The 26060-nt window shown below is 37.2% G+C and overlaps 1 protein-coding gene across 8 annotated transcripts in view; it reads right to left on the bottom strand.

Moving 5' to 3' along the window:
* CD36 (CD36 molecule (CD36 blood group)) overlaps positions 1-24530 on the bottom strand; it is a 35327-nt gene extending 10797 nt beyond the window's left edge. The window contains exons 1-7 of one of the 8 annotated variants that reach the window (XM_064702946.1): positions 24405-24530; positions 12377-12613; positions 4662-4822; positions 2376-2520; positions 1071-1250; positions 839-930; positions 363-409 (exon numbers count right to left, since the gene is read on the bottom strand). In XM_064702946.1, the coding sequence (XP_064559016.1) occupies positions 363-409; positions 839-930; positions 1071-1250; positions 2376-2520; positions 4662-4822; positions 12377-12496 (745 nt within the window). In that variant the 5' untranslated portion in view covers positions 12497-12613; positions 24405-24530. Of the gene's footprint in view, positions 1-362; positions 410-838; positions 931-1070; positions 1251-2375; positions 2521-4661; positions 4823-12376; positions 12614-15722; positions 15875-24370 lie in introns of those variants that run through there. The other 7 variants (XM_064702952.1, XM_064702953.1, XM_064702954.1 and 4 more) reach the window with 7 other exon arrangements.
* Between the last annotated feature and the right edge of the window lie 1530 nt (positions 24531-26060).

The raw sequence follows: 26060 nt of genomic DNA, 5'->3' as shown, positions 1-26060 counted from the left end.
AATGCCAAGATAATTTTCAACTACTATAGCAAAGAAACAGACTCTTAATTATATTGTCATATGAATATAATTAGTAGAAACAAGAGAACTGGATAATTTTGTTTCTCTTCCACATTTACTCTAGATGTAGAGGCTGTGTGCATGCATAGATAAAATTATGTGCAGTAATAAATAATTCATCTATTTTAATAGATACACAAATATGCATATACCATAGTAGTAGTATGCATATATAGAGATATTTAATATACAGAATACAGAACTGGCAAAGCCCAGGGTAGTTAATTTAAATATTGTAGCTCATTATTCCCTTGAAATATCAAGAAAAGTGTTGAAATTTTAAAAAGCTTTAATAGGCTCACCTGTGCCATTGACCATATCACAGTGGCCTTCCCAGTATGAAAGAGTCCTGTAAGATAAAATAAGAGTCATGCTGCATGTAGTAGATTTTACCATGCAAGTACTTTGATTACCTGTATTACCAAATAAACTGTTCCTGGATATCCTGACCCATTAGCAAAGGCACAGGATAGAGATGTTCATTAATTCAGATAAATTACAGGATCCATTAGAAGAGGTTAAAACGAAACTATCTACTTAAGAATACAAACCAGAAGTAAATACTTGTATCAAAGAATCAATAACTGTTTTAAGTCCAAGCTCCTAACAGAACTACTGAAAACTGAAACAAAGTGATGGTTTTGCTAAGCCCAAGGTTGATCCTGTTTCCTTTGAATCATTGTAGTTTTTTCTATTTATCTATAGCTCTTAGTGAATCAAGTATTTAAAGCCATACCTTGAAAATGTATTTTTTTTTTACTCTACAATGTTATGATACCTTTTATTTTTATAGCTTTCAATTATTGCTGTTTTTGTAATATTTTCTGTCCCAGTATACACACTGTACGGTCCATCAGTTGTCCCATTATACTGTAACAGATGCAAGAAGAAGGAATAACAGTCAGAAATATTGAACAAATTTACAGCATTTTCTTCCTCAGAGCAGCTTTCTTAAGTTTTATTCACAGAATGATAACTGAAGGCATCGCCTCCTCATTGGTTTCACTTACCGGGTAGAAGACTCCCACAAAAGACTTCACAGGGAAGGGGATGCGGTCTAGGAAGGGATCTGTGTATCCCCACAGTATTTCGTTGACTGTTCTGTTCTGCAGTATGGCTGAATTGGATTTTTTAATCCAAGAGTTTAGCATTGATAGCACGAAAGTGTTTGTGTATAAGGAAGGTACAGCCTACAAAGGCAAAAAAATCAATGTTTAGTATAAAATTCTGCATGTGCTTCGAATTAAAATCACAGAGACCGACTCCAAGAAATGTCTGCCAAAGCCAGTTCCCAAATTTACAACTCCCTGAAGTTAAGTTTCTACATAAAACTGACACTTCTTAACTAAACAATTACTGGCCATAAGTTACACAAAAGCAGAAAATGTTTCTTGACTGTTTACTTGACTGATTCACTAGATCAGCTTTAATCACAGGATGACAGAACAGCTGAAGTTCTCAGGGAGCCCTGGGGACCCTCTGGTCCAACCCCTGCTCAAGCAGCACCATTGAGAGCCAGTTGCCCAGGACCATGGCCAGATGGGCTTCTCAATAGCTGCAAGTAATGATTTCCAAAAAGCTGTGATCAGATCAGATGATCCTCTGAAGTGCCCTCCAACATGGGCTCTTCTGTGATTCTGTGACTGCTGGCGTGGTTTTATTTTGTATTTGCACCAACAATCTTCATACTCTGCCCCTTGCAGACACCTCCTCACAGCAATCCTGAGCACTCATGCAAACACCAGAAAGTTGGTGCAACACAACCAGGGCTGAATATAAGTAAGAAAACTATAAATATTAGTCATAGGCAAACATTCTCAGCCTGTGATAAGACAAAAACACCATGACTAAAAAGGCTCAAGCACCATTCTAGGTGAAGATCCCTATGTTCTTTGAACAACTAATGCTCAGTAGGACAGAATTGCACCTTGGGGCCCAGGATTTGTGGTGGCAAGACCATGCAGACCCTGGGTGTAGGAATCAATGCAGCCTCCCCTGCCAGGCAGACCTGAGGGTATTTTGGAAAGAGCATGGCAAATCCACCCTGTACTGTTCATGCTGTACATGAACATGTTCATGCTCTCACACAAAGGGAACCCATCCACAAACTCTTGATTTATTCCCATATTAAAATTGACTAGGAGGATGTTTTATGAGCTTTGAACACACTGTGGTGTCCCTGCCCACAACAGGAGGGCTGGAACTAGATGGTCTTTGAGGTCCCTTCCAACCCAAACCATTCTATGATTCTATGAACTTCTCCCCTATTCTCTCAACATTTGTATCTGGACATTATGGCTTTTTTCTTTACTTACTACAACAGCGAGGTTGAGGACGGTCAAGGTGTCATTTTCTGTCCCAACAGACAAATCAGGTTCAAAATGAGCAATATTAGGCAACATGTAGGTTATCGTGCCATTCTCACCTTCCGTGACATTTTCTTTGGGTAAATATCTCACCCTGGAAATACAAAACACAAACAGAGAATATTTTTTATCTTTGAATTTTGAGAAAACACATAAGTATGTCTGGCTGAAGGTTTTTGAGGAGTTGATGAACACTTTGGTAAAATGAATGTTGAACATCTGACTAAGAGGTTTATAAACTTTTCATGTGATTACATGTAAAATTCAATTTTCTACAAATATTGTTATTTTGGAAATATTTCCTTATTGGCAAATGAAATAATCTTTCTTGATACTAAAATAAAAGCAATTCATTTATAAAGGAAATGGACCTTATAATTGTTAATAATTTTTAAATGAATTATGATTTTTCACACTTCATAAGCTGGTTGCATGTAATTAGAAGGTGGTGCATGTAATTAGAAGGTGGTGACACAGACATAAAAACTCAGATATTTAATCTGATAGACTTGTCTTGCAATGAAACAGGTTAAACCCATAATGTTACTTTGATGATATTTAATATGATGTAGAGGTTTATAAGCAATCTTTCAGTCCCACTGAAGAGATCAGAGAGCAGATCTCTAAGGTACAAATTTCTGCTGCAGTTCTAGCTTTAGCTCCATTCTTCCAGTCCCACTCTCTTGCTGACCCTTCTGTGGGACAGCAGCCAGCAGGGATCAAATAGCAGGGATCCTGTGCTGTAGGTCCAGAGAGCTTATCACAGCTCATCCCAGAAGGGATCTTTAAGATATTTCAGGATCTGATCTTCCAGCATGAGTGTAGGGGAGTGCAAAGGATACAGAGAACATTTCCCCATGGTGCAGATGTAGCCAGTGCAGGTAGGTCTCACCTGAAGAGCACCTGGATCTTGTAATTATTGGCCTAATGTGTAGAGCACTCACCTAAAAGCTGGGAGATTTTCTTTCCTAATTAATGTGTTTTTGAATTGTTCTACACTGTAATAAATTATTAACTGTTTAAAGGGAGGTTGAGAGAGAGACTCAATGTCACAGTTACTCAGGTAGACCAAATATCCTAGGAAGGCAGCAGTGAGAGGGGCCTTCATTTCATAGCCATCATTTCTGACTTAGTCAGACTTAAGCTTCTGGCTGAGATTTGTCCCTGAGAAAAAAAGGCATCATCATCAGCACCAGAGTAAAATGTTTCTGTTTGGTGGGAATTCACCTTCTGCAGTATTTCTTAACCATTCTTTTCTCATTCCTATGTAATCCTTTCCTCTGTCTTCCCAGGTACTCTGTGAAACAAAATTTATCTGTTTCCATTGAGAAATAAGTAAGTGTTTAGGCATAAAGGCACTTTGGCTGAAGATGCTGAAATGGAAAACTACCCTGTGAATATAATCTACATCCCTAAAGTTATCAAAAAAGAAATGTCTTATCATCATAGGAAAAAAATATTCTAACACAGGTACCAGTGATAGCAAATATAAGCTTTATATAACTGTAAGATAATAATATAATTAATGAATTCTATGATCATTAATAGATTCATTATATATTATAATTAATTATATATTATATTTGATTATATAATTATTAATTATAATATATAATTTATATAATAATATAGTTAATATAATATAAGCTTAATATAAGCTTATGAGCTTAATAACTCAGGAAGTATCAGCTAGTTCAGGAAGTTCTATGTCAACATCATATTTAACATTAAACAAATAATAAAACCTTCCTGCATCTATGTCCTAGCTAGTCCACTCAGAAAAAAAGAATGCTTTTCTGAGCAAAATTTGAAAAAAAGAAAAGCTATTGACTAAGAAAGTCATAACGGTGAAAAAACAAAACCAAACCACATTATTAAAATAAGTCATTAGTAATGTATGGATGATAAGATAATCTCTTGGTTTTGGGGCATCTGGCACATTTTCTCCTGTTATAAAACTGGTGAAAACGGAACAGGAAGGAACACAACCATCTCTGTGATATTGTGGCTAATGAATTATTGTTTTTCTCAAGAGCAAGCAGCTTCACATCCTGTTACCTATCTCCATTTTTGTTTTCATTATGTTAGACACAATCCAGAAAAAGTTTGGGATTCCTGTGTCTAGCTGCAATTTACGCATTTTTATCATGTCTAACTGAAGTATGATGATGGAATTTCAAGAATAAATTGTATCTCAGTAGATATGGTGCCACATATTAAAGGGTCTTTTCTTACCTGTATGTGTAAGGTCCTCTTTGTTCAAATTTTGGTTGAGCCCCCTCCTCAATAACCTCTGAAGGATTTACCACATGGAAAATCCAAAATTCCCTGTAAACTGTGCTTCCTGGCACAAGCCAATTTTGAAAAGCAGTGGTACCATTGACAATGACAGCTTCCTGAAAGTACAAAAATCAAAGTCAAAATTACTCACAAAAGAAACAAGTGAGAATTTGCATTTGCTTTTTAGGTGATTGTTGAAGATTTAAAAGCAAACAGAATAAAAACACCATTTTAGCATCAGTATGAGATGTAGAGCCCAGTTGGCCAACATCTGGAGGCAGCTTGACATTCCTGCTCAGCCAGAGCAAAAGGGAGTTCTCCAAAAACAAATGAGCACAAAAACTGATACAATTGCTGATGCAGCCAGTAGCAAAACTTCGCCATTGCTGCGGAGGGGCACTCCCTCAGTTCTCAAACACTTGCCAAAACCACTGATCATTTTTAAAGGAAAATCTTTGGTGACTGAGTGATACCCAGCAGGTTACAGAATCCAAAAACTTCTTCTCATATACTGAAAATAGCCCAAGGGAGGAAATGAGAGTTTTGTCTGAGCACTTTTCAGGCTCTAGATAATTTTGCACCCAGAGAAATCACACAGTGCTCTTGAAGGACTGTTTCTTTGACAGAAAATTTTTGTCACCAGAACTGTAACTTTCTAAAAATCTCTCTAATTCTGATAACATTTTATTAGGAAATTTTCCCAGATCTAAGGAAGAAGAGACAAAACAGTACATCTGGAAGCCCTCTAGAGGAATCATCAGCTTTAAGTCAGTGCCACATATGGCAAATGGCAATTCAGGCCTCAGGACTGTACAGTAAGAGTTTTAAAGTATGTAATCAGGGGAATGCCTGCTTTGCCTAGTCTGTATCAGGCTTCTTCTGTGGAATTTTCCCAAACCTTGGGATAATGTAATTTTTCTCCTTGGTGGTAAAGATTCATAAAAGTGTTTTTCAATAAGAAGAAAATTCTAGACTGCATGTCTGCAACATAAAAGATGCCTTTTCTTTATTAAAGTGATTGAAGATGAATTAGCTAATTTGCACAACTCATAAAGTCCAGAAATTAAGAGCTTCTAATTTCTCTAGAGAGCAAGGAAAGATATTTTAAATTAAAAGTTGCTAATATTTTTTTTCTAGTTTAAGTTTGTGCTTCTAAAGCTCACTTGGCAATCACCAGGTAAACAAAATAGATACTGCCAGTTACCACCTCCTGCAGTTAGAAACAAATATCTTATCTTGGAGAATAACACAGCCAGGGTTCTGTCTGTGAAAAGCCTTTGTATGGTGCAGTTGCAAACACCTTGCTAGCAATGTAAAGCCCTGGGCTTGCTGCCTGAATGCCTGCTATAATTTATGTGAATTTGTGTGAGGGGAAGGAAACCTTGCTGCAGCAATTGTGATATCATCTTGAGGCCTCACACTCAAACCTCACAAGGCCAAAGACCTGTGGCCCAGCGTGGGGCAGATCATCTCCTGGATGAAAAGGGAAAAGCTTACATGGCTCAGAAATTGCCTTCCCAGTTTCCACAGAGAATTGCCCCAAGAATCTGGGAGAAGCAGGATGATATGAAAAGCGCAGCTCAGTCTGCCCAGGGTCTGCCTGTGATCTGCGCTCAGCAGGGTCCTGAGATGGGGACAGATGCCAGGACCTGACCTCCCACTGTGCAACTGGAGTGGGCAAATTGTTAAATTTCTAGCACAAATATGGTCAAGAAGACAAACTAATCTCTCTAAAAGACAATACTCAGGAACAGAGAATAGAGAAGTTTCAACCTTGTGACAATAGATCTATTTAACAGATCTTTAAGTGGTGTTACGTACATTTCAAAATTCTTCCCCTCCATCCATTCCCCTCCTCTTTTTAGCCCTCTGCCAGGGGCTGGAGAGGTGCAGATGACCTGCCAGCTCTGCCAGTGCGCTCTGCCAGGTCACAAAGTGTGAATTTGCAGCCCAGCATTCACTGTGACACTGATGTCACCGAGGACACCCTTGAGGAGCACTTCAAGGGTAAAACTGATCTAATCTGGCATCCAAAGGGGCAACTGGCCCTGGCAGTCCACAGCTCCTGATCTATCTATTGCACCAGCTCTTATGCCTCAGGGAGCTGTTTCTGCCTGCCAGACAGGAGGAACATAATTCCCTTATTTTTTTTTGCTTTCTGTGTTACCTTTCTACCCATTGGCCATTTGGCTCAGGGGTCTGTGTAGAGGGAATCAGCATTAGAACATGGGAAGCAGCAGGACAAAAGAAGGAGGAGGAAGGAAGATAACAAGACCATTATTTTCAGTGGCATTTAGCCATTATTGTTAACAATATTTCTCCCACAAAAGAGGTGTGTATGATTCTCTGTCACATACTTTGAGAGTGCAAATGGTAGGTGAAAGTGGAATAAAAATCTGGAGCTCTTTTTCATGTCCTCAAACTAATACCCTCACACCGGCAAGCCCTTTGTTTTTGCTGTTTGATCACTGCTGATCTAATCTAAATATTACCCCTCTCTCTGGCTGAGCATTCATATATTTCCCTAACAGCACTGCTGTGCTTTGGGATGTTATGAGAGGAGGAGCAATTTTGGAAGCTAATATGCAACTGATAGTACAAAACACTTCTCAGCTCCCTAGTCCATCTGCACCAGCTCTAATATCGCAATATTTAATGCAATCTTTAATGCAATAATTAACTACTGTCAGCAAAAGCAGCTGCTCAAATGCCATTGCCACACAGCCAAGCTCATACCACGACCCAGCTGTGCAAGACTGAGTGAAACCAGTGGGAACTTTGACCCTTTTTGTTTCTGACAATTTCCCCCACTAGAGATGGGTCAAATAGCAATCCATAAATTCAAGAAATGTTGAGCAGTCAGCAATAGAAACTTGCTGTACTTTGCTGATTCAAAGTAAATGAAGCCATTATGATTTCTGATGAAGAAACACAAAATTTAAGACAAAGTTTCTGTCTTGACAAAGAATCTGGCCAGATGGCAAAAGATGCCATTTTCAGGGAAGTGAGAAGTGTCACAAGTACTTTGGACTGTAACAAAATTGTGTATGTTGCCCTGCCAACATAAACTGGAAGAAACAAACAATACAATTCTGTAAAACTGAAAAAGTAAAGCTCAAGAAAAGCAAATAATCTTTCCCCATTTTGCAGCTGGAAGAATGACTCCTATTACTTGTTAAATGATGATTATTAGCTTATTGCTAGTCTTTCTTCTCAGACTTTTTTTGATCATAACTTTTATTTCTTTTCAGTCCTTGGTAACAGAATTGTGGGACTAAATAAAGCTTAAAATTGATAATCTGGGAATATGTGTTGTGTTCTGCTGAGAGCCAGCAGTTGCTTTAGCTTTATTAGTTTGTGTAAAGAAGGCAAATGAATGTCACAAGACAGTTTTAAATTGATATAATCTGGCCAATCACAGATCACAGATATGTAGAGACAAATGAATAAACATAATAATAGCTACAATTGAAGGCCTTATTCCTAAAAATAACTGAGACTAAGCCAGTACAGCACTGAGGCATTGTGGCAAATTGTTCTCCATTCTGTATTATCAGTTCATCAGGAGTTCAATATATTAGGTGTTATTACATGGCTTCTGTTCAGCTCCTGAGCAAATGCACTCAGGTGGAAAGCAGATCTTAGAGAAGAGGTGATAAAGGTTTTCTAGCAAATTAATCCACTACCAATAGCTTTGAGTGGTTAAGCCTAGCTGGGAAAAAAACCCTATAACGGAAGTGTTGGGATGTTTGCCTAAAAAGATAATATTGTTTTAAGGAGGGAAAGGCAAAAAGTAGAAATTGAGCTACATCAAAATATTTTTTTCCAGCAATATCAGATCAAATCTTTCTGATTTGTTGTTTTGAATACTCCTTTCCTTTCTTTTTTTTTTTAATTTGAGACATAATTATATCTAGTATTAATGACAACAGACATGATAATGTTCAACTGAAATGTGTAGAGTCAGTTAAAAAGGTGTATTTTATAACCTCAAGCAGAGAACTCTCAAACTTCCATGTTTCACTCATAACTCTACTAGGATCAATTTTATAAACCCCTATGACATTAATGGAAAGATCTCTCCCCTCTGGACTGATTCAGTGTTCGTAGAAATTAGGACAGGACTTTTGCCCTTTGCTCCTGAAATCAAAGGCACCTTTCCATGAATAGTATCAGGGCTGAAATAGTTTAGCACTAATCTCCTTTTGTGGATCCCTGCCAAGGTGCTGCTGCTGCTGGTGTCATTTTTCAAGTGACAGTTTCTTTAAAGAGCCTTGAAAACAATTCAGAATATAAATATACATATAAATGTACACACACACATATATATTATGTATACACACACATATGTATCTATACAATTTTTTTTACACTCTGTCCTTTGCTGGAGATTAGAGTTGAAACAACTTATCCAAATTTTTGTAGACACAGGTAAAGCATTCTGAGGCTAGTAAACATAGCCGTGTGCTCTGATTTGAGGCACAGATGTCTGATAATGAATTGGAACAAATGAAGATGTGACATCTGGGTGTTTTATGTTACATGAACTTTGTTTGGTTTGTCCACTCATGGACTGCTCATGGGTGGAGAACAGCACCCACCCAGCAGGAGAAAACAGCTGATAGAGTGTCCAGTTCCTAAGGGCACCTGAGATCTTCTGTACGCTTGCAGATGCTTTCATTTTGCTTCAAAAACAGTTTGCAGCCCTTTCAGCACAATATACCCTGCTGTGTTTACTCTGACTAATCTCTCAATGACTGCAATAAAGGAGAAATGAGGCTGCTAAAGTGTAAAGACGTGTGTGCTTAAGGGAAGGTTAAGAGAAATATGGTTAGACTTCTGCTGCTAGCAGAAAAGGACAAAAACTCTATTGATTGCAATGTTTTTTGCAATTAAAGTCCCTCCAATTCGTTGGGAGATGCTAGAGAAATTCATCTGGACTTGATTCATCTTGCTTTAGAGTAAATTGACTGCAATGTTATTTGACTAAACCTTGATAACAAGTTAATTTAGGCCAATTTGTCTTGCTATAGTACAGAGTGTCCTAAAACTATTCAACATTTGTTATTTTAATCCAGCAATAACATTTGATACGAGCTTACATTTCCAAAAATATAGAATTGGTCCTACTACTGTGCAATAGACTAGAATTTTTTTGAGATAGGATGGGCAGAGGAAAAACTAGGGGTCTTTTTTCAAGTTTTGACTGTGAAGAATTTAAGACAAGATTTTGTCTCTACTGTTTGTGTCTGAAACAGTTTTTTACCTTTCATTAGACATATGGCATACTGAGCTTTCATCCACTGGGTGAGGACATCTTTTAGATCTTTTCCTCATATGAGTGCAAATGGAAATAACATTGATTCAGTAAGGCTGGAAAAGACCTCCAAGATCATCCAGTTCAAACTTTGACTCCAGTGCTCACTAAACCACATCTATAAGAGCATCTCTACTAATGTTTTGAACCCTTCCAGGGCTGGTGGCTACAACATTTCCCTAGGCAATCTGCTCCACATAAATGCTTACAGGCCATATCTGTAAGAACATCTCACTCTGTTATTTTCCTGTCCTACAGTTACTAGTCTTAAGAAATTCCAAAGAAATTTGTCATGGAAGCTGATCTGTTTCTACCCAAGATTTTTCCATAAAAATTACATTTCCAAAAGTGAAATAGTTCAGAAAAAAAAGTATTTTGAGCACTCTGTGCTTCGCAGATCTGTTTCCTTTGCAGTCAGCTCCATATTTATCTTAAATATAACTGCAATGAAGAACAAATTTGTTTTTATTAACAGACCTTTCATCAACACGGCAAAATAAGAATTAATTCAAGCCCCTCCAGAGCATGTGCTGTACTGATCACATATTTCAGCTGTTGTACCTGGGCTCATCTTGTCTGAAATGGAATTGCTTTAAAGTCTTATGGTGTTTCTGAATAGTCAGCACATTAAACAGAAAGACAATAGTCTGGTATGACTTGTGCTTAGGGAAAAACATCCATTTACTTAAGTAAATAAAGCCTCTGCAAATGTACTCTTATGTTTTATGTGATTACTGGCACATTTTATATATATACATCAAACAAGCTGCCTTGAAATAGGTACAAGCATCTGAAACATGATCACAAAGAAGAAAATTAAAAAGTGGTTGAGGGGAAAATTACTCCCTCTAACGCTACCACTACAGACTCATGCAGGTATAATTGACTATGTAGACATTTGCAAACCATGCTGTACAACTGGTTCACCACTGTTAGTAAATGGATGAGCACATAACACTATTTGTAATTTGCTTTCAAAATATTGAATGGTATGAGACAACACTCAGGATTAATATAAATATGTATTCAATATAAGGAGATATAATTTTTTTAATTTATATGCTTTTTAGGAAACCTGTCATTTCCTCAATATGGCAAACAATTAAAATTGTGACTTTTTTGTAAAATGCTGAAAGGTGGTTGAGACATGATTTAGTGAGGGTTATTTTTTAATTCTCTATAAGCCTTAAAATTCTTTAAATTTTTGAAAAATACAATAACAATTGGAAAATCCCTCTACAGGTTGGTTTTCATTGGATTGCCTGAAAAATTAAGATGTTTATAGGAGCTATTTTTTTTCTTTTTTTTTTTTTTTAATGATACTATAATATATCCAGGGCCTCAACAGACAGTTCAGCATTTCCTGGGAGTTCATGTATCCACCTCTTCAACTGACTACAACAACTACTGGGCTAAGGCTACTCTTCCAGAAGAACCTTTGGATAAGTGTTTCCAAGATGTCCAAATTCTTCAGCACCACAGAGGATAAATAGCAGGACTAAGCAATAGCCAAAGATCTTAAGATTTTCAGATTTTTGACCATCAGAGAACCAACTCTGGGGGCAGTGACCCTAAGGAGATTTTATGTCACCATAGTGGACATGCCAGGTCTTCTATTCCAGATTACTCCATGACTTAAATCCCCAGTTATGTATACTTTTCACCAAAGATCTAGCAAATTAATATTTTTTCTGTTTTCTTTGCATGAAAACCTAAATTTTAGGGACAGAAAATAATCTAATAATCAGGAAATAATGGTATCTGCCAGGTCTAAAACATCTTGTTTCAATCAATCTTCCCACTCAAAATGGAGAGATGCATTTTATTAGAGCCTCCAGTCATGGGGAGAGCATCTACTCGGATCATAGAATCATCACCTCACAGAATGTGAGGTGAATGCATGAAGTGTAGGATTAGATTCTGCAGCAGAAGATTGTTCAGATTATTTGCAGTATATGAATATAACTGCATAGAGTGAGTACCAAAGTATGAAAATAAAATTAAAAGAAGAGAAAAATAAAGAAACATGAAAAAATCATAAACGCAATAAAATAAAACCTGCTTACTTCTAAACTGTGTTCTGAAAACACAGTATTTTTTAGCTTCTAATGTGAAGCACAAGAGAGAGCAAACAAGTGAATGTGGAAATATAAATAATGTATTTTTTAAAATTTTGCCGTTACATGTATTTCCAGGGAAATTTGGAGCACCTAATTTATAAAAACTATGTTTTACAAAGTAATGAAAAAAAAAGAAAAGAAAAGAAACAGAAGCAGAACATAAGATTTAAAAATAATGAGTATTCAATAACCACAAATTAAATGTCCGGGGGAGGTGAAAAGAAATAAAGTACCTTTTTTACTGCTTTGTTTATAAGATGATCTCCAAGAGGTATCAGAACTCCTCCGAAGATGGCCAGGACAGCCCCAATGATGGCCCCAGCGAGGAGCCCACAGTTCCTGTTACAGCCCATTCCTCCTCTCTGTTAGGGTGCTAGTGAACAGTGCACAAATATTCTTGCTGTGAGGCTTGATGGCTTTTCCTCTCTTCCTGGTCCAGACAAACGCACGGATCTTCCTCAGAGAAGCTGCTAATATAAGCAGAGAGTGAACAAAAATATCAAATTCCAAAGCTCAAAGTACAAAGTACATGAGATGAAACACATAGGAAGATAACAAGACAAAACCAGCCAGCCTGGCAAAAAATAAACAAAAAAAAACCCCAAACAAACCCAAACAGACTAAAGAAACAAACAAAGTTGTAGGTACTTTTTGCTTATTGCCAACTGCTTATTATGTATGATTATCTTCATTCCAGTTGCCTAAACCAACTGGTAAGTTTCATTTATCAGTCTTTTTTTTTTTTTTTTTTTTTTTTTTTTTTGGCTCCGTTGCATTAGGGCAAGCTGACATTGTTATTATTCATATGACATTCTTCCTGATGTAGACATCTCTGAATCTCCCTCTGCCAAAGGAGGAGGCTATAGATAGCTCTGCTTTTATCTCAGCCCATGGCTCCCACACCAGGCAGCAGCAGGAGTTGCACTGCTCTGGAATGAGCCCCCCTGCCTTGTAACAGTAGGATCAATCTGAGTTTTTAAAGCAAGACTAGAACTTGATCCTTGAAAGTTCCTTGAAATACCTGTAATTTAAAGATTATTCATTCTCAGAAGAAAAATATCTGTGGTTAGTCATTGGAAAAGAAGATTTGCTAGTCATACATGTTAATATGTCTTACAAGCTGGCTCCCAGTGAAAGGGGGGGTAAAGAAAATCAGAATGACACTGATGCTGAAGTGGTAAAATATAAGCTCCCAGTGATATTTTTTCAGATTTTTTTATTGTTTATGAATAATTGAGACAAAGAGCTGCCAAATTTACAATTTATTCTTTATGATTATGAATTAATCAAATACACAGAATTTGAAAGTTGGTTATTTGCTTTAGACCTCCAGTTAACAGATAATCTGCCCTTTTCTGTTTTAGATGTCACTGTGCATGTCCTTTTTATTCTTACTAATTTCTGTTTGTTGACGTGTTGCAAACATCTCTAAATCAATTTTAAACCAGGCAATAGTTAATTACAGTTTCAGTTTCAAGAGTTAATTACACATTCAAGGTCAAACATAGAGAGAAGGAAAACAGAAAGATGAAGTGGAAAAACAACTCAACCAGTTTGCTCATGAGGACTAAAGTACTAGAAGGACTTCATGAGTTTCTAAATAGTAAAGCAGCTATAGGAACAATGTCTGTTCTGTTTCCTTTATCAGTTATGTGATCCTTTTATCACATGAAGGATGTACAACATGCCCTAACAGATTTGGTACCATGGTCAGCGGGCCACTGACCATGATGTGTCCTCCCTTGTCATGCCAAACTCACAGTAATGTCACATCTCCACCTGGCACCAGAGCCCTCCCTTTAACTGCACAGAAAACCCACCTTCTGCCTGCTCTTGGGCAGGTTATGGCTCCCTTGCCTTTAACAATGTCTATTTCTGTACTCTCGAGATCATTTGGCATGCTAAGAATTTCTCCTTGGATATTTTCAAGCAGAATGACCAAAAGACTCTTTGCAGTCTTGGGAAAATATCCCTTCTATCCTTACTATAAAAGTCAGTCTGTCTGTCCACCTGCCACCGGGTCATTCCATGTGGTTCCCACTCCAAAGCCATTAAAGGCTTTTTGATGTAGTGGATGTGTTTAACCACAATTTTCAAAGCATATTTAAGTTAGAAATTTATTAGACTTGAGGAACTTTGAAGTGAAAGCCACCAGGACCAAATCTCTCATGGTTGTAGCCAGGCTGAGATCAGGATCCTCAGTCTGGCAAAGACAGAACGGTAAAAGGCAACTAATGGAGTAGGTGGTGTGGGCATTTGAAAATCTGATTGCTGCTACATACTGTAGCAAATCTGAGGAAAAGCAGACATAATTAAATCAAATTCTGAAAAGTTCCTAACTCCATTTGATTTTTCCCCCGGTACAAGAAGATTTTTTTTTTCCCCACACATTTTAAAATTTAAAATGAAAATTGGTTCTTTCAGATATATTTAAAGGGGTCTTTTAGATGTCATCAGACTTTTTTTCTTGACTTACATACTGAAGATTTTCAAATACCACAGTAATACACTTTTCACCAAAATACATTTCCACCTAAGTTTCTTCAAGCTTTTCCAGTGATTTTCTTTTTTTTTTTTTGGGAGACTAGGCATGTCTCATGAGCACCAGCAATAACCAGCTAGAAAGCAAGTGACTGATAACAACTTGTGTCTATTCCAAGCTTCTGCAAATTGAAAAATATTCACCCTTCTCCCACCAAAAACAATGTAATAGCAGTCTAGACATCCCAATTTATGCAATTCAAATTATAAATTACACAACTGTGAGTGAAGAGCACTCACACCACAACACTCAATTCATATACAAGTCAACATACTATTCTCATCTATCAGAACTGAATTTAAAATGTGAAGATTAAGGTAGAAATTTCAAATAGGAATGCACTTTCTGGGAATTTATATTCAAGTGAAAATTATATACCTTAAGCAGAATAGAAAGTACAATAAGAAAATTAGTCATGGTCTATGAGGCTATTGTATCATTTAGACTCAGATTTGACTGCAGGATCAATAAGATTAATCACCCCATTCCAGGGTGTTGGGTATATACTTTTTAATATTTTTTCAAAGATCCTAAACAGAATATTAATTAATAACAATGAAAATGGTCCACTCAAATCTCTTAAGGACAATTTACAAGCAACTGTATAAAAGGAAAGATGAAAAATTTTATTAAATTCTTTCTTCACTATTTAACTTAGACTTCTGTACATATCAACTTAAAGCAAGCCCTTATAAAATACAAATAATCTCATGATATATTTGATGTTCTTTGAAATTATACTTTCAAGCTTTTTACTGAAATAGTGAATGCTAGAAAATTTTCTTTAAAATATGCATTTTTAAAAATAAATTCATATGACTCCAGAATTGTATTTTCAAGAATATTAAATATCAAAACACAGAATGTAATTGGGAAAGCCAGCCATACTAAACATAAACCACCACTGTTATCATAGTAACAAAGCATTCCACTAATCCATGTAAAATGCCACTTTTTCTTGCAGGCAGCTTTGTAAAATCCCTCCATTTCATTTTGCATTAAAAAGCAATATTTTCAAGACCTTCCACCCAACTGACCTTAGATGTGCTCCTGAGGAAAACCCCCTGATTCTAAACGTTGTCTCATTGGGCTCACCTTGAGTAGGGGCGGCTGATTTTTCAGCTGAGCACACAAGTCCTCAGCACATGACCTGCATCAAGTTACCAGGAGACAGACCAGCAGCTCAACCTCCCCACCAAGCATGGACTGTGAACTGGGGGGGAGTGTTTATATATTCCAAGAGACGTCAGTTCCCTCTTTATTTTTTTTTTTTTTTTTTGGCCAGAAGAAAAAGTTGAGTTCTGCTGCTGCTGGGGGAAGGGGTTATTTTTGCAGCCTGACTAAAAGCCACTACCTACATCTCGTGGTAGGATACTCAGTGGCTGCAATCTTTATCCGAGTTGGATCCAAGTGAGTCAAAGGTCAAGGAGACAAAAGGGTAACTTACTAGCTTGGTTTTTGGTCGGCTCTTCTTTCATATCTGCCTATTTGTATTTTACTTGTCATGATAGTGTATTTTCAAGGAAGAAAAATATGGCAATTTCAGAATATTTTGAATAGGATTTTTTTCCAGGTAACAGATATAATGCTTCCTTGCCAAGTGCTAAGGCTCTTCCTATTTTACTGGAAGCTCAATGGACGTCATCCCAAAGGCTTCTTTTTCTGAATGTATCTAAAAATACATTTATTTTTTCACTGACCTCTCTATCAACCAATGTGTCACTCCATCACAATGTCCACTAATAAATAATAACATTTTGATAAGCTTTTGCAGAAATATTTTATAAATGCCTCTTTATGTCAGGTGAATTCAATGAATGGATTGTTTTAAAAGATTCTTCTAGGAGCAGCAAGAAAAAGTGACTATTATTTGGCTTAATTATGAGAGAGAAAAAATATTCCTAAAAATAGATTCTCAGGTCCAGACTGAATAGTTTGTGCAGCACTGCATAGTTTGCAAGTCACAGGTTTAGTATTTTCTATCTGTTTTGACTGACTGCTATTCTGTTATTTTATGCTGCTCTACTTGGAAGCTTAGCTTTTATGTGAAAATCTGCTTTTTTGTAATCTAATTTCTGCTAGGTAAGTCTCAGGTGGATGAAAAAAAATAAATTTGAGGTTTTTACCTCCTAGTTGTGAAGCAAGGCTGAAAGTGAGCCTGGTCATTTGAAAACAACTTTTTGTGCAGTTTTCAGCACAAGGCTCACTGCCAGGGCAAGCTCAAGACCCTGAATAACTCCAGCTTCTCATCCTTGAAAAGTGCAGAAATTTTGTTTTCCTCTCTTTTCTAATTAAAGAGGGATGTTTAACTGCTGAAAGTTAAGCAGTCCTCCACACTGTGCTTGCCATGAGCTACTTTCATGGTTATTAATTGTTTCCATTGTACATGTCCTCCTCGGATGGTCTCCTGAGGATGTTCTTGTTTGGATCCTCCTTCAGGGCTGCCTGTGGAGAAGTTCCCTGCCATGCTCATTTTCCCTTTTTGCAGTGTGTGGGAGTCAGTCTGCACCCTTCATGAGTGCTCATCTGTGGTTTTTTTTGTTGGAATCTGCTACTTTCAACATAAAGATGTTCAGTTTTCAATATATGCATGTGAGCTGTACCACTTAATGTTATGATTGACATATCCTATGATCATCCTGCATAAGCAAAATCTCTCCCAGCAGCAGTGCTTGGCAGTGAAATGAGGACAGCCTGGTTCAACTGCAGAAACAAGCTAAAAGGACAGGAATCTGAGAGAGAAGCTGTAAACTTTTGGATGTCAGTAATTTCTGTTTCTTAAAAACAAACCAGAGCAAACCATAAGTACTTAATGGTCCCATGTCCTCTGACTTCATATCAGAGTTCAGAGGTTGCAGAGGAGAGAGTAGAGACACACAGCAACAGAAGCAGGAGACAAAAACAAACAGTTGTGTGCTTCATGAGAGTTCCCAGTGGTGCAACAAACTGTCCCACAAGGAAAAGTTGTCAAAAAGGAGAAACAGAGTAAATGACACTCACACGCCTCATGAAGACAGAGAAAACTGCAGGAAGCAGAAAATGGGAAGTGCTGTTGTTATTTCCAAATGAAGTCCACATACATTTTCTGAAGTAAACATACTACTGACAAGAAAAGGCTGAAAAGATGAGTGCTATTCATGGCTTTTATACATATCTCATAGTGAATCCTTTGGAAAACACAATCTTTGGGGTGCTTTCCTATATGCAGATTCCTAAATACGTTATGTCACCTCTCTCTCTCTTTCTTTCTTTCTTTCTATATTAAGGTTCATTCTATCAGACATATCTTCATTGTACATACATACAATTTAAATTTTCAAGATGATTACATAAACATTCCCACATTCCTGTATGAATTCTTTGCTGTACAGTATAGCACAGCATGAGTTTATATTCCTGTGTTTCCCAGTTATAACACTCAGATTTTTTTCTTCAACTGCCTATTATGAAGCTTATAAAAACTAGTGTTAACATTAATTCTTTTTCAGATGTGGAAATGTTAGCATATGTTAGATGACATTGGGAAGCAAATTAGAAAGCTCCAGGAAAGTTCTGTCTCCACTTTTGCACCCCCTGAACTTTTTAAGGATGTTAACTGTTAAAAAACACCCAACAAAATCTACTTGATAGTTGTTAGGTAAAATGCCAACTTCTGGGGCAAAAGATTAGACTAATATTGTCAGTATCTAAAACATGATTTTCTATCAGCTTTTGGGTACTCTCCCTGCTTTTGAGACAAATCATACTAACCCACTTTCCATGGTAAGTTAATGCACACATTTATTGTTTATCCAGGTGATTCTGTTAGCATCATTTTATGTGGCTTCTATTGTCTCTACCAAAAAACCTATTGTCACCACTCAGTGGCTCTCTGGCTTCTTCACAGGAAAGGGAAATGTCCCACAGGATGGGTTGTACCTTGCTCAGTAGTGAAAGATTAAATCATTAAACCTTCCCCCCTCAAAAGAAAACAAAGCATACACACACACACACACACACACACAAAAAAAAAAGAACCTATGTCTTTTGTCCCCAAATAAGCTCTTTCTGATTCAACACACTCGTGTTCACCCTTAGTTCTACTGAGAAGGAGAGTGATGGAAATGAATCATCTGGGGAAGAAAAAAGAAAATATGCAATATGCTACAGCTGGGTGAGACTTCTGCCTCTCTCTGTGTCCTGGAGATACTGTGAGGTGTTACTTTGTAGGGAGAGATATTGTGCAGTCATGAAAGATAATTTGATTTCCTAAGGAAATTAAAGCCTTCTGTGTATCACATCATCACACAGCGCATGAGAAGCAGCACATGAGTTTCCACTCAGACCAGCTTCAACAATTCACTGCACTTCCACTTCACAAGAGCCATCCCAGAGTGAGCATGGCCTATCCTCAGGTTTTGCACATAAACAACATGAATATACAACACATACATGATCAAATAATAATACAGAACTAATATTATTCCCAAATTCCATATTCACTATTTCTGTCTCATCTGTTCTCACAGTGACTGCTATTTTGTATGACCTGATTTTCCAAAAGCCACAGGATAGAACAGAGTTTTCTAAGTCAGGTCTACTCACATAAAAGAAGGAAGAACAGAGATATCTTAGTTGTTTCAGTTTTCCTTTTACTATCTTATCTATACTGTTCTGAAATAAAAGAAAGGCATAGTTCCATGTTGTTTTTCCTTGTTTAAGTTAGTTACAAATATTTGTTACCGATAAACTTATCCAGCTAAAAGTAGGCATCCGGAGAAGAATATATTCCTTTTCCTCTCGCTAGAGATAAGTGAACATAACTCTTCTCAAGTACTTGAAATCTTTTCTTAGACAAGACTATATGGAACCATAGAATCATTAGGGTTGGAAAAGATCTCCAACCTTTGACCAAGTACCACAATGTTCACTAAACCATACAACAAAGTGCTACAGCTACTTATTTTTGAACAGTTCCAGGGAGTGCATATCTCTTAGAGGTACTGATATTTCCCCTTTAACTGCAAAGCCTCTAAACAACACACTTAAGTTAGGCACCTAATGATTAGAATGATAATGTTAGAACAATTCCACTCAAAGTCCCCAAAAAAGGTCTTTCATTTCCTCTCCACATCAGTGCACCACACTCATGGTAACAAAACAGTTGCACAGGGTTCTGGTAAATGCATACAGATTATGAAAATAATAGAAAATTCAAGAAGAAAAGTTCAAAATATTTACCAGCTGGCATTAATGGAAAGTTTGAACAAAGATTGCAGACATGGTATTACACTTTTTTGCTCGGCTCACATCACAGATTTTAGTACAGGTGTGTTGGCCTTCGAGGATTGCCAGGGCATGCCCTGGCTCATACTCCAACCACTCATATCAAGCATTATTCAACCTCCTGAAAAAAAATATCCTCCCCAACATGCATTAATACCTTATTTCTCCTCACAAGAGTTTGGAAGACTCTTATGAAGCTGCTGTGTAGCTCCTTCATTACCCACCAGAGACTCCCAGCTGTAGCTTTCCCAGCTCTGTTAAGTGTTAGGTCCTAAGGTGCTGTCCCTTGTGGTTCCCAATGTGTCCTGACGATATGGAAAAACATCCTAAAATACCAGTGGCTCAAGCCAGCTTGGCAGCAGTACAGTGGAAACAGTGGGATATATTTGGCTCCTGCCATTGATGAGTTCCTCTGTCAAACTGTAATGAAGCTCTTTAAGGGTAAAATGGGTGATGGAAAACCCGGCAATTGCTTCAGGTTTTTCCCCTAGATATATTGCTTTTGGGCTCTTCCTCACTGATTGTGGCATGCATAAGCTGCTGCCTTTCTCAGTCCTCAAAATCACTTTTAAAATTTGTTTTCAAGTGATTCTAGCAGGGGGATTAGGTGAAGAAATCCCAAGAGCAGCAGGGATAGACCAGACTCTGATTCTTCCAGTCCTGTGGGTTCATGTGAGAGTAACTCAGAGTATAGATAGGAGGGAACTTAGCAAAACAGAATCCAATAGAGAAACTCTAATATTATACCATAGACTTCTTGCGAGTCTGGAACAGTAAAGGGCTATGGAGATCTCTTACTGAAAGGGTTGGGTTGATCTATTAATGCTAGTGAAAACAAAATGTTGCCCCAAAAATTATAATTCATCACCCAATGTGCAGTGAACCAATCACACACAGAGCCAAGGGCTTTGTTATTTCATATTTGCACAAATATGGGTATTTTGTGGTGAATCCCTAAAGTAAATCCACTATCACCCTAATTAAAAATGATAAGGACTCTTTATATGCCGTTAATTTTTATATGTTCTTCTTATCTAATATATTCAGTGTTTAGTATTTGCGTATTTCTGAGTTTTGTTGAGCTGGCTTCTTATCTTGGATGACTTGTTGCTCATCAGTTGAAGAATTTACAGTTCTATTATTATCAGGCTGGCTTTCTTGTCTGGGGTGTCCTGCAATAGCAGATTCTTCCTCCCAGTCTTTGTTACTCCCCTGGGTTTATGCCATTTGAAGTGGGTGAGGCCCTGAAATGTAATAAGGTAATGCTACTGAGAAAAAAAAATTGTCTTAGGGATCACAGGGAGGGCACAGAGAGCAGGCTCCAATGGCAGGAGACAAAGATTTTAAAGCAAACATCTTCTGAAAGTCAGGAGAAATTTAATAAATCCTCTCCCTACTTGGATATATTCCACTTCTTGCAAAAATCTTCTCCTTAGAGAATAATGGAGTAATTCTAAAATCTTTCACTAGTGCAATACCTGGTTGAGAAATACTTACCATAGTGAATCATCCCAGACAGTGTCCGTGGTTTTGAAGAATGACTGGGTACTCCTTATGTTAATTTTGCCTACCAGCTACACTGTAATTTTGTCTCTGTAATAATTAGGAACAACATATGTACAGGAGATTTTTTCCAGTTGTGAATATCTAAATTTAAGGTCAACTTCTTGGTGACTTCTCAGGTACTGAAGACCTGTCAAATGACTGATACTCTTATCTTTCAGTTTGCATGTTCCAGACACAAAAGATCTTCCCTGGGCCTCAAACACCAAAGCCAAACCATCAGCCTACTGCTGGGGCAAGCCCTGCTCCTCATCAGACCAGCAGGAGAAGAAAGTTTTACTGAAAGTACCCATGGGGCAGCTGCCAACTCCACTTAAGGAACCAGAATCAGTGGCTGGAATTGAGAGAAACTTTTTCTGATAGAAAAAAGGATTCTTTTCCCCTTTTCTTCATATTTTTCTTGAGAAGATATTTAATTACCTCAATAAAAGAATCATACGTAATTCGCACACAGACAAATGTGTGTGAATTACTATGACAATTCACACCCCAACACTGAAAAATAAAATTACCCTTGCCACAGGAGATCCCTTGGCAGCAGCTGAAGATCTAAAGAGATTATGAAAAATTGTGTAATATCACAGAGTATTGAGAAATATTAACCCTATGAAGAGCAGAGCAGTAGAGAAAGTACTGGCAGTAATTTCTGCGCACTAGCAGTAAATTAATGAGGGAACTAACAGATACCCTGAGCTTCTCAGATCATGTAATTTTCAGTTCCAAGATGTGGCATTATCCTTTCAGATGAAAACATGTTACAGAAATATGCATGTAACTATCAGTTACAGGAAAAAAAACGTAGTTGCAAAATACAGTAATTTAACCCAAACTCCTTACATTTCTGATAATTTTCCTGGTTGTGCCAATTATATACATGCTTTTGAAGTCTAACTTGAGGACAGAAAAAAGCCCCAAACAAACTAAGCAACTACAGACTACATATTTTTTATGAGTAGGATATTTCTGCCAAGTTAAAAAATTCACTGGGTAATTATAGTTATTGTGTCAATTGTCAAGAAAATAAAACACTAAAATAATGCATGATTATGTTACGTTTATTGGGTACCTCCATATATATAAATTAACTAATATTACTTCAGCATATTTATTATATATTATTTTATATTTTTATATATGCACATAAATTATAGTTTTAAAACTACACAGAAAGATATATATGCTTTTGCCCTCTAAGTAATAGTTATACCATTCCCATAATTTGTAATTATTACATACAATAATGATTAGTTCTCTTTCATTAATAATTAATACATGTAATAATTAATAATCTTTCATATATTCTTTTATATAACATTATTAAACGTATACAGCCCCAAACTTGATATCTCTGCTCATATTTTTTATAACATATGTATTTAGTTGGTTATATAGTAGACTTTCATATAGAAGATAATTATTAACAGGCAAACTATTAGTACTTTTTTTGCAGTTAAAGTTTCATTATATTTCTTTCTGAAATGAAATAGTAGCAATAAACACAATATTATCAAGATATGCAGGTGAAATAAGTTGATTATCAGTATATTTAATCTTTATAAATTTTAGTGAATTGACTTTTCCGGGATTTATAAAGAGTGAAGAAATAGAGGCTGAATAACATCTCTCTTTGCTTTCAATAACCAACAGTCAGGAGCATTTTGCAAGTTTTAGGATGCAATATTACACTCACAAGAAGTTTATACAATATCCAGCTGTGTGCTCAGAACCTGCCCCTAGCCCAGGAGCAGGGTCACATACCTGTATAGATAGAGAGCTGCTCTCACAACTCTTGCCACAGGGAACTGCAGAGCTGCAGAGGAGCCTGCAAATTCCCCTCCTTATTTACAGAAAATTAGAGTTGCTGCAGTGACCCCAAGCAACCCTGCTGCCCAGAGCCCCACCACCCAGCTGAGCTTGCTTCAGCCACAGACAAAAAGCTGCACGCACCTTTTAAACTCCCTTGTAGGTAAGCTGTCTCAAGTGATAAGGAATTACGAAACCTCTGGCTCGAGATAATTCCCTCTCAACACTTATGCTTCACAAGCAAAACCAATTCTAAGAAATCCTTTCAGTACCAGCCTTTGCCTGGGGTCCCTTCAGCCTCTGCAATACTCCTGAATTTGGAGGCAAGGTATCAGGTCCTGTTGCCAATCCAGAACAAATTTCATTGACTTTGCGGTAACTCCTTGCAAACATGGTCTAATCCCATTTAATCCCAACAAAGTACTGGAAGCAGGATAATACGTGTCATATTAGAGATAATTCTTCAGATTTGGCTTTATTATGTTTATTTACACCAAGCACAGAGACAGGTCAGGATGAGGGATCCCAGCTGTGAGTACAGCTGTTCAAATTCATGGGACTCTCTATAATATTTCCACAGGCTTTGCTTCAGAACTTAGTTGTCTAAATAAAGATCTGAGCCAAGTGGCAGGGCTGTTGCCTCCTCTGCCTGTCTTTTTGGAACTTTTCGAAATCCTTTTATCATAGCAGAGCTATTACTTTTCTACAATTATTAAATTAATATTAATTAAGCTTGGAATTATTTTTTTATTTGAACAGCCTATAGATGACCTCCTTCTAGAAAGTTATAGCAATAGTAACAGTTATCAGCCTGTCTGCCAAGTCATATTTAAGATAATAGCTGTCTCAGAGGATTATCAGGAACCTGGAGGTGAGTCATTATGACAGGTGCTATAAAACTCCATATGTACTAACTCAAGGGACACTCCATGGCAGAAATTAACTGTTGAAATTTCTGCTTCTCTAAAGTTAGACAGAAAATCAAGTGACAAGGAAAAGTTAAGAATTAAAAAAAAAAATTGTGAAATTTGCAATAATATGGATATTTTCTGACCTATCCTCTTATGATGTAAATGCTGTTGTTCTACCTTTGATCTTCTTGGAGTCCTGTTGATTGCTTCCTGTGTGCCTTTCACAGCTGCAGCCTCCAGCTTGTTGCCAGACTTCTGCCTTCCTTCCTACATGTGCTTCCTTTCAGCCCTGTTTTCTTCTCTGAGAATCTCCTCCCACCTCCAGCTCTATGTATGTCTCTCACCTTCCACCCTATCATCTCAGCAGTCACTCCTCCACCAAGCATCTCCCTTACTTTGTCTCCTCCCTCCTTGGATTGTCCCCTAGGTTTTTTCTTCCTGCTCTTCCAGAATTTACTGCTTTCCATAAATTCTGTCCTTGTTTCTTGTCATTAACATTTATATTTCCCCAATCTTCCTTGATAATTTTCTTTCTTCTATTTCACTTCTTCCTCCTCTGTATAAAGTTCAGGTATATAACCTTCTCACACCATCAGTTAATCAAAAAGCTGGTTGCAAATGAAAACCATATTTATCAGTGCTCTTTGGCACACAGAAAAATCTTACCTGAAATGGCTAATTACAAATAATAATTTAAGTTTGGTAACTTAACACTGTGTTGTTGTTTGTGTTCCTTCCTAAAGTCTCAGAAGAGCACAGCCCACAGTATCTCTACCCATTATCTATTTTCTGCCCAGCTGCTGTTCAACACTCATTTTGAAATCCTCCCACTTCTAAGAAAATGAATACTGAGCAGCTTCAGCCATACAGGACAAAAAAGAGTAAAGAAAAAGAGAAGAGAAAAGAAAAATAAAAAAGAAAAAGAAAAGGAAAAAGAAAAAGAAAAAGAAAAAGAAAAAGAAAAAGAAAAAGAAAAAGAAAAAGAAAAAGAAAAAGAAAAAGAAAAAGAAAAAGAAAAAGAAAAAGAAAATTTTTCCCCCTCTTACCTGCACGAGAACTGGGAGAGGATCTGAGATGAGGCTGGGAAAAGCTCAGAGTTTTCTGAATACAGTGCCAGGCACGTTCAGTGGCAAAGCAGGCATGCTGGGCTACCAAAACCAGTGCTGTGCCCTTCCTTCTAACCCACAACAGCTAGAAAGGAAATGGGATGTATCATTCATCTCTTGCTTATGATTTGAGAAGTCAGAGCACTCGTTAGTGTTTAGCAAAAAAAAAAAAATCCTTAAAATTATATAGGATAAAGATTACAGAATTGTAAACATGTCGTCACAACATGAAACACCCCAGGCGTGTTTGTGGCAAAGCACACACCCTCTGTATAATTATACTCAGGCTTCTCTGTTTTAGGCAAAAAGTAACAATAGTCACTTATCAGATTCTCAAAATGGTATTGGAGAGGATTCAGCAGGACACTCCCAAGACTTTCTGGGTAGTAGCAGCCATAGGATTGCAGACACATAAATGCTTGGTCCCTCCAGTTTCTGGAAACTATTTCATCCATGCTGCACTCTGCTCTATTAGTGTTATTCTGGTTAGCTTTTCACCAGTCTGTCTCTCACAATTCATTTTCTAACTCTGCAATTCTAGCTCAGAGTTCTCCTCCTCTCCCCAAATCTCACTACCAGGCTGTCTACCCACCTCTTCTCAGAGGATAAATCTTTTCCATATCAGAACAGTATCTCTAAAAGTCTTGTGTGCTCGTTTCAGCATTGGACATTCATGCAGTGAGGAAGTTTTTTTTCTGCTGTACTTCTGCATGTGAGATTGTTTTAA

Source organism: Zonotrichia leucophrys, chromosome 1A (genome assembly GCF_028769735.1).
Source record: "Zonotrichia leucophrys gambelii isolate GWCS_2022_RI chromosome 1A, RI_Zleu_2.0, whole genome shotgun sequence".
Classification (NCBI taxonomy): domain Eukaryota; kingdom Metazoa; phylum Chordata; class Aves; order Passeriformes; family Passerellidae; genus Zonotrichia; species Zonotrichia leucophrys.
The sequence above is the reverse complement of the archived record's forward strand: the minus strand, read 5'-3'. Positions and strand labels throughout refer to the sequence as shown.